Source organism: Grus americana, chromosome 4 (genome assembly GCF_028858705.1).
Source record: "Grus americana isolate bGruAme1 chromosome 4, bGruAme1.mat, whole genome shotgun sequence".
NCBI classification, from domain to species: Eukaryota; Metazoa; Chordata; class Aves; order Gruiformes; family Gruidae; genus Grus; species Grus americana.
This window is the reverse complement of record NC_072855.1, coordinates 9,212,151-9,228,413: the sequence shown is the minus strand read 5'-3', so window position 1 is coordinate 9,228,413 and position 16,263 is coordinate 9,212,151. Positions and strand designations below refer to the sequence as shown.

Genomic DNA, 16,263 nt, shown 5'->3' with positions numbered 1-16,263 from the left:
TGGAGACTTATTTTACTTACATGGAAACCGAATTTATGTGGTACTCCTAGTCTAGTACTAAAGAAACATGAACCAGAACTATAGTGCATCTGTTTTTACTTGAGACAAAGAGAGTATTATACAAAGTGACCTGTTTGTGGGAAGCACCTATTGAAATACTTGAAATGAAGATTAGCATATGAACAAATGAAATCTCTGTACAATTAACAAACCTAACAAAAGAAAGCATGTAAAAAAAAAATACTACCTTCTTTTCAGTGGGGCTTGAAGTCTTTGATACTAATGCTGCTTCAACAAGACCCTGCTCAAGTAAGGAGTCATATTTTATGCTTCTTTTTCTGTTTCTCCTCTCCTTGTTTGGTGGCTTTTGTTCATTTTCCTCCGACTGAGACACATCTGCACCATTGTCTCCACAAATGGAAGATTCAAAAAGAGGCTTTCCATTCATGTAGGTTTTAGTGATTTTCAGCTTAATTTCTGGAGAGCCATTTTTGATAGGAGTAGTGTTGGGTGGTGTTCCAACTCCCTTTATTTCCTGGGGTTCAAAGCGCAGCTTGGCATCTTGGGCCCCGGACTCGCCATTAAACACACGAGAGGTCAGATCTTTCAATTTATCAGCTGGAATAAATGGAAGGGCATCATGGCCATTATATTTTTGCATGACACCTTCTTGTAGAGTGGCAGAAAGTTGTGCTTTGCCCAAGTAGACAGAACACTCACGATTCACTTCACAATTCTGAGTTTTCCCATTGGTATTTCCAAGGATCTCTGGTACCTGCTTCATTTTAATGTAGTCAATTTTTCGAGTTAACAGTTGAGAACTTCTTTTGATGCTAAAGTCCATTCAGCCCAGATGTTTCCAGTCTTACACTGCTATATTAAGACAAAAAGACAAAGAATATTTTTAATAATAATAGAAATGTCAAAAGCTACCAAGTATTCAGATAGATATGTCCCCATTAATATAACACTTCATTCAATTTTTAGTAAAAAAGGTGTTGCTTACAATCTTCATAACCAAAATACTTCAATATCTGTTAATATGCACTATGAAAAAGTCCAAGAAAAATAATTGATACATCACCAATTTTATTAAAACAAAAGCAGAGAACAAAATCACTGCTTTCATTTTCACAATCTGTTAACAATCTACAGCATGAGTCTTACCCACAGTAATTACTCAAAGCTATTGCACTGCTTAAAACAAGAGTTAGACCTAAGATAATATCATTAATAACAACGTAAAACAGATGAATTTACTTCTAAGAGGTCGTGCCAGCGTAAAAAGCCCACAGGCTGTGTTACTGTAGCACCTACACCATGGACAGCAGCATCACAAGCTTCTCTGCCTCACTCTACAAACGGGCCCTCAATCTTCCATCAAAGCACACACACCTCCTGAGGAAACAACACAACTCAGGATTCAAACATATCCCAAAGTGATCTGACTATGAGAATGAATAAAAGGTGAGCATTTTGTATCGTGAACACCAGCCCACTGGGAAACAGCCAGTGGCCACATTGTGCAAAATTTAAATAGTCAAAGCAACTGCTGGAGTTTCAGCTTTTTAATAACAACAATAACATCATCTAATACCCTTTTTTCATACAGAAATTTGAAAACATTCAACAAGCTAAAATTGCACTATTATCTGCCCCAGAGGTTTTCTGAGGGTTCTAAAAGTTAACCCTGCCCATTTCAACATTATACTGTTGTAGCAAACAAATGAATCTGGCAGAATGACTCCTTTGTGTTCCTGGACCAGGCAAGATGATCGTTTTCATTTTTAAAATCCACATGCATAGACCTTTCATATTACCAGGTCCAGTATATATACCCTATAGAAATGCACCATCATAAACATTACAAAAGCTCAGCACAACAATCATAGCCATACTCAAGGTAATCAATTTCATATATGATTAAGTCCAAGAACTGTCACATCGAGTCAAAGATTCATCAAATCTAGTCTCACATGCTTCCAAAAAAGTGCAGTAAAAACCATGATGAATAACTATTGAATTGTCAGTTGCCATGGAAGAAATCTCTTCTGAATCTCACCACCTTTTTTATTAATATACACAGTTATAATGCTTAGAACTGGCATATTCCTGAAACTTGCATATTTGTAACATCAGGAGTAGCAATGTACAAATGCTTATAACTGAACATTACCCTACCCTGGCAAAGCTGCTTAAGGGTGTCAAGTCTGAACTCAAAGCAACTGGCCAACATGAAACATTTTCATGCACCAAGATGCAGAAAAACCCAGTAATCTAAAAATCCTAACTCCGTCACTCCTTAGCAAACGTTCCCATCTCCCTTACATGCTACTTTTAGGTACTTATAAGATAAAAGGGTATCTCTCTGTGCTGGTTTTGGCTGGAATAGAGTTAATTTTCTTCATAGTAGCTAGTATGGGGCTATGTTTTGGATTTGTGCTAGAAACAGTGTTGATAACACAGGGATGTTCTCCTAACTGCTGAGCAGTGCTTACACAGAGCCAAGGCCTTTTCTGCTCCGCACAGCATCCCACCAGGAAGTAGGCTGGGGGTGCACAAGGAGTTGGGAGGGGACACAGCCGGGACAGCTGACACCAACTGATGAAAGGGATATTCCGTAACATATGACATCATGCTTAGCATACAAAGCTAGGAGAAGAGGAAGGGAGGGGGGCGGCAGCATTCAGAGCGATGGCGTTTGTCTTCCCAAGTCACCGTTACGCGTGATGGAGCCCTGCTTTCCTGGAGATGGCTGAACACCTGCCTGCCCATGGGAAGTGGTGAATGAATTCCTTGTTTCGCTTTGCTTGTGTGTGCGGCTTTCCCGGTTAAACTGACTTGATCTCAACCCATGAGTTTTCTCACTTTTAGTCTTCTGATTCTCTCCCCCATCCCCTTGTGCGTGGGGGAGAGGGGTGAGCGAGCAGCTGTGTGGGGCTTAGCTGCCAGCTGGGGTTAAACCACGACACTCTCCATACAAGCTATACAGACTCATTTAAGAGATGAAAACCATTCTCCAGGGACAAAGAGCAGCCTGACAAGCTGGCATTAAACAAGGTAAGAGCAAGTATACCTGAACTCCAAGTGAGTCTGCAACAGAAAAGGTTCTAATCTTTCTTTAGCCAGATGAAGTCTGAATTACCAATAAAATCTCTGATAAAATGAGTGGAAACAAGCTAACTGTATTAACCCTTTTGAAGAAGAGTCAGAGGTAAAAGGAAATGCAAAACTCCACCAGAACAGAACAAAGAATTCAACGAAAAGAGAACTCATGTACTTTCACAAGATCTTCTCTAAAAACATGAGCATGAGACAGAGTCTCAATCCAATTAATAATATGACAATGTTTCAAGTTGTGATTCAGTAGATTTAACTGAAATCATATTTATTTTAAGAAACAACTGATGACAAATTCCATAAATCTCTAGGCAAAAGGCAAATCCATTACAGAACATGTGATGCTTACGGTTACGGAGATGACAGCAAAATTCCTTTAAAAAAAAAATAAAATCAAAACACTGAATTGTTGCAAAATCTGTACTTCCTTCCCACAGATTCTTAACAGAGTAAATCAGAATGCAAACCAGAGATTTGATTTGGGCATCTAAATTCCCTGTAAAACACTAGCCTACAAGTGAGCAGCTTTCTGCGGCTGCAGACGCCCTCCAGTGGTTGCCTGAACCGGCCACAGCAGCAAACACCACAGCTCCCCCACAGCCCGATAGACTGCTGCTGCTAATCTGCTGCAACTTCTCACAAGAGGACCAGCAACAAAAATGCCTTCTGTGACTTCCTCCTGTCCATCATTTACACAGTTAAGTTGAAAAATGTTTTTTAACATGGCTCCATTAGATGCTTACCAGGGTCTGGATTTCTGGATTGAGACATCTGCATTTTGTAACTCTGTTTTAATCCATAATTCTACTAGTATTTTTTTGTCCTCCTTAATAGTAACTCTTACTCTAATCACTTATTTCTTTAAGCTAGAAAGCCATCAGGCTTGAGGCAGACCAGGACAATTCAAAAAAAGCAACAAGTAATCAAATTAGACTTCATTACTGGTGTACTAAACCTCAAAACACTGGATGCATTAAAAAAGTGATAGCCTAAGAGTTTCAAAACATAAAAATCATCATAGAGTCACAGAATAACTTAGGCTGGAAGGAACTTCCTGAGATCATCTATTCCAACCCCTTGCTTAAATCAGGGCCAACTCAGAGTAAGCTGCTCACAGCCTTGTCTAGACAATGAGCAGTAAAGAATTAAGTGAAAAGACGTGGCTTAAAGAATTCAAGTTATTCTTTCTAGCTAATAAACCTAAGATATTTCCCTATCACAGAAATATGAAGACCAATAAAACTACGCAGCAAAAGACTGTGAACTTTTAGGGGTTACCTTGATTTGCCTAATATGTCTGAAGATACATAGCATGCAGATTTTAGAACTTCAGTGAGTGAAGGTTCAGTTAATGATTCTAACTAATACAGCTCACTAAAACCAGCTGAAAGCACTGAAAAAAGGCCTCTCAAATCACTGGAACCTAAAGACAACAAATCCAGGAGTGTAACAGGTAAAAGGAAGTAAATGTACCCAGGCCAATAGTAAATGGGAAGATGAAGATGAAGGCAGTAATTTGAGACAGTAAGATTATCAGAACCAGCAGATACAGATTATAGAATATGGAAAATAGACCATCTTTGTACAAATATTTAATGGAGCCAAGTGAGAAGACACTTAAAGAGGCAGAATAATGGACAAAGATAATAGATATGAGTACCTGTAAGCAAATATAGTCCCACTGGGGAGATGAGACTTGTAGAGAGCACCTTGCAGGTTAGTCATCACCTCCAGGACAAGCAATGGAGGGAAACTGTCGATATGCATCTAAGTCCTCCTCATAAAAAATAAGCTACGTTGTGGGGTCCAGTTAAATAGATTTGCTAGCTTCTTCCACACATGGGAATAACAAAGGGTTTCAAGAAAGAAGGGCAAAATTGAAGCTACTTAAATTTTGCACAGCCTTTGCTATCTAAAACTTATGGTAGCACAACACCATAAGGAAAAAAAAGGACCAGGCTCTTTGTAAGAAGAGAACAATAGAGCAGAAACGAAGAAAAGGGGCAAGGAAAGAATATGATCAGCAACAGATAACCAAGCAGTACTGTGAGTTTAGAATTAATGTAAGGAGATCTAGAAGACAGGACATGAAAGAATGAAGCGAGATAGATCACAGACAAGATCTGGTTGATCAGAGTTGGAAGAGTAAGGTCTTGAAGCAGCTGAACATATGATTAGATTTGGTAGTTAAATTAAGTGCACTCATGCCAGACCACCCCATCACACAGAAGCAAAAGCAATTCCTTATCTTTTTTTAGATGACTCGGTTATCTACAAAAAAGGAAACTGGGAGGAGGGTAGGGAAAGGAAGGGGACAAAAGCACCACACTAGTAGCAGCTAATGAGCTTAAGCCAGTATTGTCCCATATTGACTGACTGGTGACCCAACAAGTAACATTTTCACTAACAAAGAGGAAAAAACATGATAGCCAAGGAGTCTGCTGAATAAACATGATATTTTGGCTTGTGAACAAATGGCTTTCAGTATGCCAAAGCAGATTTGACTTAGCAGAGAAAGGTCTCTAGATATTTTAATCAGACAATCCTTGCAATGGCTTTGTACACATTTTCATACTAAAAATCCCCAGGTTCTACATATGGCAAATTATTTTGCAGATATTTTTACTTTAAGGTGCATCATCTGACAGGAGTCATGAGCCAAATACAGTTTGTCTGCATGGCAGATTCCTCCTTCACTGTCCAGGCCACTATCACTTATGTGATATTTATTACTATTTTCTTCCACATCTGCTGCAATTTCAGAGATGTGTTTCTTGTGTGTCAGAAATAATGGAGCAGTCCATTCCTTCCAATTCTGCCAAAGGGAGCGAACAGAGTAAGTAATCAACAACAAGCATCACTATTAAATACCACTTCTGTTTTGTCTAGGGCTCTTCTTCAAGCCATTCCTCACAAGAATTACTCGGGGGGGGGGGGAAGATGACACACCTAAATACAAATTCACAGTAAGAAAACTTTATCCACAAAAGCTATTTTTATTACCTACAAATCAGGCTTTCAGCTGGCACTGAAAAAGCTAATAGATGGCTGCTGCTTTTTTCTGTAAAGAAAGCTTTCTGATAAGTCTTCTTCATTCTCTCATCAATTTTAAGACCAAAGGTTACTCCTATTTTCAGATCAGAATGAGACAAAATACTTAAAGATATTAGTAAAGTTATAACACATTCTTGCTAATACATTTGAAAACTTGAGTATGCTTATTCACGTTATCTTCTATAAAAGCCCTAAAATATCAACTAGGAGCTGAGACATAATTACTATCATGCAGTACATTGTGACTGTTCTTCACTGTATTAAAATAATGAAAAAATATTACAGGATCTAAACAGAATTTACTTTTAGAAGAAAATGCATAACTGAAAATTGCATTGTGGGTTTGCCAAAAATTGTTACAAACCAGCTCTATCAAGCAAATTCAAAAGCATTATCTCTCATGAAGAAAATACTGTAGTAGCTGATAGAGAACTGAAAACAATTATACCAACACTTTCTAACAATTTACTACTAGTCTTAGAAAAAGACTTAGGAAAGAAAAAAAAAGGAAACTTTAGTCTAAATGAGCCAATTTTAAGTTTAAAAGCACCTGAAGTAAAGACTTCATTGATCTTGCAGTAGACACACAATGATTTCAGTTAACCAGTCAACTGGCAAAGCTGACCTACAAAGTATTTAAAAGTAAGTATATGAAAATTTCCTTACACTTATTGTACATAGTAATGTTTATATAGAAACAAAATATACATTTGCACAAACATCAAGAATATTTTGAAAATTATGTGAAAAAGGTTAGTGTACTTACAGTTGCACTTACACTTATTTGTCACCAAATATTTTTTTTAAAAAATAGTAGCGATCTTTTCTAATTGGAGTTTGCCTTTTTTTTTTCCTAATGGATAAAATTTCAGAACTTAATTGTTACACTCTTGTTTCATCAACTGAAACAAGTATTTATTGTCTTCTCATGAAGGCAATAGGCAATACCAGCTTGTACAGTTAAGAACCGTAGAAAGGCCACTGAAGAATTTGTTTGCTTGCTGCTGCAGAAAGCGAGCTTACAAAACTGATGGAGTGGACTTTTTGTTCCTCCTCAGGAAAAGCTTTTGCAACCAACCCTTGCTGATGAGGATAAAGTTAGAAGATTCTGTAACAGGACTCCTCCCCATTAATTCACTTTCTTCAAAATCAGAATATTCTTTTTCCACTGCTGCAGAAAACGAATTTTGTCAGTTCCACTCCTGCTGCTGAAGGTGGGCGGTGAAGGAAGGAGATAGATTTGAGTAAATTCAAATTCTTGTAAAACATTGTATTTCTGTCTGAAGAGAGAATACAGATACTACTGTGGTGGGACCACAAATCAAATAGAAAAGAACTGCTTCTCCTCTACAGATAAGCAGAGAGGAACATTTAATGAACACTGAAAGGTAGCCCTCAACAATTGCTTAACAAATGGCTAAAAGTAAAAAAAAAAAAAAAAAAGGTTATGTTTTCAAATGCAGACGTGAGACTTTTCTGCCTCCTGGAAAGTTACACATGGTTCAGCTGAAGCCCCTCACTAGCAAAACAGGACTCGACAATTCAATATAGCCAGAACACTCATTCAGTCTAGGAATTTACTCACCAATGAAATTACGTCTCTCTCTGTCTCTCAGGTGGGCCAGAGTCGTGCATGTGGCTTCTACTTAGCTTGGCAATGAAGAACCAAATACAATCTCAAATAGCTCAGCACTTAGGCACAGAGTTCCTTCCTTATTTACGCTGCTTTTTGACCTGCTCCAAGCCTACTTTAATCTCCCACCCCTTCTTTAATCCCGCTGCTTTTTCTCTTCAGCATCCTACCTCTGCTCCTTGCACCATACCTTCAGGACCTGGATCCTCTGGTTCTATGTAATACTCACTGCAGTAGATAAACGTGCTATAATCTGTTTGTTTCCTCTTCACTGTGGCCAATGATTCTGCCCTTATTCCCATATGTAGTCATGACAGCACAGCAATTGCCTGAAGCTTCACTGCGAGTATCACGAAAATTTCTGATCGTGCAAATTCTGAGAAGGGAAGATCAAATCTGGGATGACACCACAAAATAAGTTATCAATATAGGTAATGAATCAAATTGTAGTATTAACAAAACGTTATCCGCTACACCTCTACAGAAATAAACAATGTTGCCCAGATCAGACCAGACAGCAGCTAATTTTAATACAGAGGATACAATCTTTTTGCCTAGACCCTTAAAACTCTGCTATCTTTGTCTATCATGGCATTAAAACCTGTTCACCCAAGTCGGCGGATTTAGATGCCACAAGCACGCTTGGTGCATTGGAATAACTCTAAAAAGCAGCATTGTGACACTGGTGATATGTAAGGCCTTGTCAATAACACAAAAGCCTAGCTATATGCATACATAGGAGAGTATCATAATCTTTATCATAGAGCAGTATTTGGCCATGTCTTCTGGTGTTTATAAAAACAGCAACACATTGCACTGGTAATGCACCTCTCTAATGTGGACAGGTAACGTAAAAATATATTTGATTTCTTTCATCCAGTACATTCAACTTCACATCCCGTAACATTAAGTAAAGAACTGGAAGGTAAAGTTCAGAGATAGTTAATACTGACTCAACGGCACTATGGAATTTAACTGACAGACTTGCACCAAGAACTGAGTTCTTGCATCAAGAACTGTATATACTCATATCTGATCAATGTAACTATGTCTATAATGTAATCCTGGCCATACTGTGCTAATTCTGGTCTGCTTTACACATAGACTGTAACTATATACATGCAATTATGTTAATTATTCTATCAATGTATTACCTCAAAGCAAAAACCACAAACACAACTGGCAGATGTATGCCAGAACACTCAAACAAGGCTCAAGCTCACAAGAGGCTTGGAACACTAGATCCTCTCCAAACAAATCCAAATACTTGCTAATAAGTGGCCTTTCTGGTTCGGACATTATTTGAAGTATCTCCCTGTGCTGGAGCTCCTGCCAAAACACATTACTAAAACTCACAGTGTTATTAATTCCCTTTCTGTTTCTTTCACTACACCTACATCAAGAATGTCTCCAGAAGAGAGATTAGAATGACTGTTACAGGTAAAAGGTCTGGAATTTGAGGCAAGTTTTAGGTTTCTGCAGATATAGTGTAGCTTACCCATTTAACTTGGAGACAAAAAGATAAAACACTTTCCTGTCCAACAAACCAAATCCTTCTTGTCTACTTTCCAAAACTTTTGTGTTGAAAGGTTTGCAATGGGTATCTTTTGTTATTCTTGCTCTCAGCATAGCATTAATTCTGTGGATTACTTCACTGCCTTATCAAATTTAGTTCTTTTAGAGAAATTCTGTTGTACCTACTTCTTATGGGAAAATCCAAAAAGTTCTGACTGTAGAAATAAGTAGTGTTAAGCAACTGTAGTTGCTATCCTTACTTGCAGAGTTTCTGAAGACTCAACTATCACTACCACTTTTAAGCCAAGCATTCGATACATATTGTATATGCACTTTATACTACACATTTTAAGTCTACTACTTGTTTTTTTGCACTTTTGCTGAATTTCAGTCATGCTCCACATTGAATCACAGCATTTGTTTCTGGTTTGTTCAGGAGTGCTACTATAAAACAGCTTCTGATGGTCTGCATTTTGCATCCACAGAAAAATCACAGCATTAATTTCATTCTGAAGTATCTGATTGAAAGTTCTTGGCAACTACTCCATATAGTGAAATGATCCATATTCATATCTTCCATCCTACACTGCTCTCTAAGGTTCATACTTTGGCTTAAATCCCTCTGGCTTTATCAGACTAGAATCTGGGCATTCTTTACTACAGAGATAACTCCCCAATTTAGATGCTTCCAAGTACCAGTGCAGTCAAGTTCTTTGCTCCGATGGCATCCCACCAAGGCTGGCAAGCTCCACAATTGATTTATCTGACACACGATCTTGGGAACCTCAGCTCCACAGACTAAGCTATGCCACAGCAGGAACATTTACACTTCAACTTATTATAATGAACAAATAAATGAAATGGGTCCCAAACATTATGATAGGAGACTGCAATACTGCATCTCCTTCCTATTGCTTCTTTTATTCTTCTATCAGTAGCTTTTGAAAATATTTCAAATGGCATTTAGAACACATTTCTAATAAAATCTTCCTTAACCTCAGCCTTCTTCCTTGAAAATATTCTTGTCACAAAATATTTAATTTTCTGCTCCTTGGTGTATCTCTTATTTAGTAAGGCAGAATTCAGAGAAAAGGACAACATTCACTCTCTACTATGTTTTTGACCACGGCAAAGAAAACGTGGAGTTCTGATGTTAACCCTCAAGGCCAAATATGTTTAAAGATTATTATTATTCACAAATTTTCTAATTTGTTGCGTGTGTGTTAGCACACAAGTGAGATGTCAGTATTTTAGTATTGTGACACGAGGTACAGGCCAGAAGAGGTTTCACAAAGATATTTAAATGGCTATCTCCATCAGCCTACAGAACAAGACCACCTTGTGCTTCTCCAAAGAGCCACACAGAAGTGACAGTATCCTTCACAGACAGCTCAATGAAAGTTTGTTGCAATAGCACACCATGCTATAGTTTTCCAGTCATTTGCCACATATGTATTCTTACCCCAAATATGGATGAATATAAAATAGCTCCAATTTGTGCTGGGGAGCTGAAAGTTCAAAACAAAATCAAATTGGTATCTTGCACTAAGATAAAAAAGGATGGGGACAAAACTAGAAACTAAGCCATAATCTGTTGAGTAGCCCTTGCATTTTAACACATGCTTTAAGTCACTTATATATTTTAATAGTTTCAAACTATGTCAAATACGAGAAACTACATCAATGGTGCCCCAGGGCGAAGTAATTTTGCCCAACATAAGAATACTCTGAAGTACTTATGGGCTGGTGCTTCACTTTTCCATACTTAGTCAATTTAATCTGATTGCTATGAAACATTCAACACGATTTTCAAACATCTACTTTCCACATGTAGCTCATCACACTGTCGTACTATCAGGACAATTGCCATGTAATTGTATTATTTCTTAACATTAGCAAGAAGGATAGTAGAAACCTTGCTTTTGGTTCAACCACGATTAACAGGTATGTATTTACTGCACGCAAAATGTGTTTTAAAAAATTCAGTTTATGATATAATCTGTTATATGCTTTGGAGAGAAGCAGCTTTTCAAATGTACCAGAAAGTCAATAGATTATCTGGTGCTAAAGTTTAGAGCTGTTTGTGAGCAAAGTAGTGCTTGATAGACTGCGTTAACCTATCACCACCATACATAAGGTATTAGTATATGATCTGTTCTCCAGGAATCCTGTGTATTTTTGTAGCTTGCTGTTCACCAGAAGGGCAGCAGGACAGAGTATGGTCTAAGTTTCCCTTATAACACATTCCAAAAACTTCCCTTCCTGCTGATGCTAGAAAATATAAAATAACGATGCTGGACACCATCAACTTGATAAAAACATTTAAAAAAGCACTTGATATATCACTTTTGTAATTTCTGTCAGCGTAAAGTGAAAGGAAAAAAGTAAATACATTTATACAGCTGTCTTATTAAAGACTGCAGGTCATAGAGAAGCTAATTTGAAGGTGCAGTGATGGGCGAATTTAGGTAGTTTCTCTCTTTTCCTTCAAAAATGCTCTCAGAACCAAAGCCTTCCAAGTAACCATTAATTTTATAAAATAGCTGACCCATTCAACCGGCTACACAAATTTACAAGCTGCAGGGTGACTACTGGCATGTCAACAAGGCTCCTCACCCACCCCCTTTCTCCCAAGTCCTCCACAATTACACACCAAAGGAAATTTGGATTCCCATGTCAAGCTCTGATGGGAAATCATTTTCTCTCTCCACTTTACCACCTGACTGCTTATCCTGGTGCCATATTCTATCTCCGCCTTCCCATCTACACCACCAAGATTCCAGCACATCCTTGGTGAAGACTTTTCTCAAAGCTACATCCTAATTGGAACATGCACTTACTTATACACTTCTGTCCAATTCAGTATCTCCATTCTTCCTTCATCCAAAGGCTAGATTAGAGATTTATGCCAGAACTATCATATTTACTCACCCGTAGTGGCATTTACTTTGTCTTTGCAGAAAAGTAATTCAGGGGCCCAAACAGTATAGCCACAAACATAGTGTTAAAATATGCAGTCATCATCATCTACTGCATTATTATTAGTCCCACCAAGCATTTCTTTACCGATGTTTGATTACCGAATGTTAGGGTATCTGTTGTTTTCAGCAATACCACTTAGTGGATGCTTCCCATTGTGCAGCACAGTGTTCTCAAGGAGAAGTGAAAATTTTTTTCCCAGAAAAGGTTAGGTGCTTTACCTTGTTCTACATAGAAAATACTTGCAATTTACATGCACTCAACCACCTTCTATGCTTAAAACCTAAGACATGTCTTGTAGTTATGTAAGCAGGAGTGACCAGAGGTGACCGAAATGCTGCAAGAATTGTGCTTCTATCTTATCAACGTCATAAACTACATCCTTGATCCAGTAATCTGACCAGAGCAGATGAACCTTTCTATACGCATGGAGTCCCAATGCAGTCAATACGCTTTGATCGACCACAAGGAAAGACACACATTTATCAGTCTGTAGAAGTAAGGCCTTGCTTGGGAAACACACTGACACCGATGGAACAAAAAGCAGGCTCTGTGCAAAAGTGAGAGGTGAATGGGCCACAAACAATAGGACACTGAAAAACAATCCTTTCTTTCCATTTCTTTGCCATTTTGTTAGCACAATGTTTTGGACACAAACTCATATATACATATATATATATACATACACCCCATGCATCAATTTCGCCACTCAAATACTAGAAAGCAACCCCCTCAACAATCGTTTTTGCTTCCAGTCTACAACAAAGTGGGCTTATTTTTGTTGTAATATCTAGTCTATTGCATGCAGGCGGTAATTTAAATGCAATAGTCTCACCTGCACAATATTTTGGACACAAACTCATATATACATATATATATAGGTATGTATACCCCATGCATCAATTTTACCACTCAAATACTAGAAAGCAACCCCCTCAACAATCCTTTTTACTTCCAGTCTACCACAAAGTGGGGTTGTTTTTGTTGTAATATCCAGTCTATTGCATGCAGGCGGTAATTTAAATGCAATAGTCTCATCTGCAAAACAACCAGTGGCTTCAGAAAAAGCACATAGCCCCACAGATATTAAAACATCTTTTTTTTTTAATTGTTATTAGCCATTTGTTGGATTTGTATTGAACTAAAAGGAAACATATTTTACATTTAATTTCCATTTTCTAAACTACTTTAAATCTACACCCTTAAAATAAAATGACCTAGTTTCTTCTGACATTTTCAAATAATATTTGATAAATCAGTAGGTTTTACTGTACTTTTAATATCTTAATTTTTCCGAGCATGCATGAGGGTGGATACTCCTGTAACCGTGACAAGAACTAGCCATATCGTCTCCAGGAATATCCAGAGCTTTTATATTCAAATAATGAAAAAAAAGATCATATTTTCTGATGGCTGTATACTAGATGAAAATCTCAGCATGCCTTAATATATGGGATATAGATGGTTACTGAAACAACCAAAAATTGCATATTCTGTAAGTACTGAGCCCTGAGTAGTCCTGCAAAACAGTGGTTTTATTCAATGATTACATCCAACGGTCAAATAATCCCATACTGTGAAATTGAGGAGTTTATTAAGGTTGATATGCTGCATTTCCTGAGCAAAATTCCCACAGCAAAACAAGCAAATAATAGATTCAGCAATAAATTTACAGAGATTCTACTAACATATGTACATTTTGGTGAAGAACCAATTTATTCTTGCAGCTGAAGCCACACATTCCATGTTTAAGGAATTTTAGTAAGCATATATATGTCCGCATAAACCACTGACAAGGACTCTTTGCTAAATCTATTACAAACTTCATTGCCACCCTACAGTGTTTACAGTTACCTTCAGCAGATGTCTGAAAAGGCTAAACGCCAAACATATCTTCCTTGGTTTTTGCATTTTTTTTTAAAGCAGACCTCGTTTAGCTTACTCAGCACAGGCAGCACTAGCTCCTAAATCTTAGAATCATTATAAACCAATTTTAATGCAAATGCCAATAAGGAAACTATTCACGCACACAAAATACATGGGCAATGACTGATACCAGCCTCTTGCCTGTTTAATGCCTGTTAGCAAGAGGCCCATTTTCTCTGAAATATGTTTAAATATGGTGTTTACGGTCTCTGTACTTCTACTAGTATTTACTCCTCCTTTCAGCCGACATATTTAAAAAAAAACAAAACCAAAAAGCAAGTATAAATATGTTCAAGAAGTGTGGCAAATTCCCTTCTCCACCCCCAGAGCGGTAAAGCCACAGCGGATGAGCTGTAACTATGGCCTTGGGAATACAAGTTCCCCAGGCTCTTTTACCACACAAATATCAATTCAAGTTACAAGAGCCCTATCCTCTTATACTTAATGAAGATTGAGCCAACGAGCCCGTACGCCTTCGCAGGAATGTTTTCTTTCCGTTTTCCTAACAAGGCTCTCCTCCCGTACAGGTCCAGGATGGACTGCAGAAGGGTGTAAGTAGAAGGATCATCACACCAGTGTTTAGTGGAGGAATAAATCAAACATGGCTTCCCCCTCCATACATTTCCAGAGTTACATTCACTCCTGCTGCCATACAATCCCAGTCCTACCCGGAGGGAAGGGGCAGGAGCAGCCTCCACCTCCCAACACCCTCACCGCCACGGGGGGGGGGGGGGGGGGGGGCGGGGGGCATTTGCAGCCACCCCACCCCCTAAGGAGGCGGTTTAAACCCTAGGGGAGGCGGTTTTTTTTTCCCCTTTCCCATCGGTCCCCCCCCCGGTCTTCTTTCTGATCTGCACTGATTGATCCCCCCCTCCCTAGGGGAGGGAGGTGGGACGGGTGGGCACCTCTCCCTTACCCCTTTATGCTGCCCCGACCTCCCGCAGCGCCGAGGAGGAGGAGAAGGAGGGCAGGGGGGGAAAGGATGAAGCTGCAACAGCCGGGACTCCGGCTCGGCATCGCTCCTTTCCGCTCCTCCGCCACCCAAGAGTCAGGCCCAGCCAGCAGCAGAAATCCTGCGGCAGCCTCCGGGGGGGGTGGGGGCAGTTTAAGGGGCGGACGGGGGGGGCCGTGGCCCCTCAGCGAAGGCCAGGTAGCGGGGAGGAGGGAGGGAGGGGGAGAGAGAGGGGGCAGCGAACAAAAAAACCCTCCTCAGGGGAAGGGGGAAACGGGAGCTGCGGGCTGCCCAGGCAGGGGCGGCGGCGGTAAGTTTGAGGGAAGCGGAGCCCCGACGGAGGGGGAGTCCTCGGGGGAAGAGCTGGAGCGGGGGGCGGGGGGGAGTGGATGCCCCGCGACAGGACCACCGGCCCCCACGCCGCCTCCACAGCGCTTTGCCGGGCAGGGCCCGCGGTCCCAGCCCGGGAAGGGGCTCCCGGTGACCGCGGCGAGGCGCGGAGCCGGGCGGCTGCATCCCCGCGGGCGAGGGAGCCTCGCCGCCGCCGCTCCCGCCTCCCGCCCGGGGCCTGCGGGAACGTGCCCTGGGTGCCTCCTCCCTTCCCCGGGGAGGCGGGGGGGGGGGGCGTCGAGAGCCAGCCGCGCTCCCGGCCTACTGACCTGTGCCCTAGCGCATCCTTCTCCCCCGAGAGCCGGGCAGAGACGGCGGCGGTAGCTCGGTGCCGGGGAGCGGCGGGAGCTGAGGCGACACGGCAACGGCGGCGGCTCCGGCGATCCTGCGCGGCGGCTCCGGCGATCCTGCGCGGCGGCCCCGCCCCCTCCTCCGGCCAGAACCAGCGCGAAAAATCCGGCCCGCTGATTGGGCGCCGCCGCTGCGCTGCCCCTGGAGCGGCTGTTTCAAATCCCCCCGCACGGAGCCGCCCGCACGCGCGGCCCGGCGGCGGCCGGGAGCAGCGCCAGCCGTAGCGCTCCGCCGGGGACGGCGGGAGCGGGGCCGCTAGCGCAGCCGGCCGCGGGATCGGAGCGCTGAGGGCCTCCCCGCCCGTCCTGACAGGGCCGCCGCCGCCGGCCGGGAGGAAGAGGAG

At 40.9% G+C, this 16,263-nt stretch overlaps 1 protein-coding gene across 7 annotated transcripts in view; it reads right to left on the bottom strand.

Moving 5' to 3' along the window:
* Positions 1-16,263, bottom strand: part of NSD2 (nuclear receptor binding SET domain protein 2) — a 105,890-nt gene that overhangs the window by 64,112 nt on the left and 25,515 nt on the right. For 2 of the 7 annotated variants that reach the window (XM_054825042.1, XM_054825046.1), the window contains exons 1-2: positions 15,839-16,236; positions 248-873 (exon numbers count right to left, since the gene is read on the bottom strand). In XM_054825042.1, coding sequence (XP_054681017.1) covers positions 248-844 — 597 coding nt within the window. In that variant the 5' untranslated portion in view covers positions 845-873; positions 15,839-16,236. Of the gene's footprint in view, positions 1-247; positions 874-6,123; positions 6,562-15,838; positions 16,237-16,263 lie in introns of those variants that run through there. The other 5 variants (XM_054825043.1, XM_054825045.1, XR_008577045.1 and 2 more) reach the window with 4 other exon arrangements.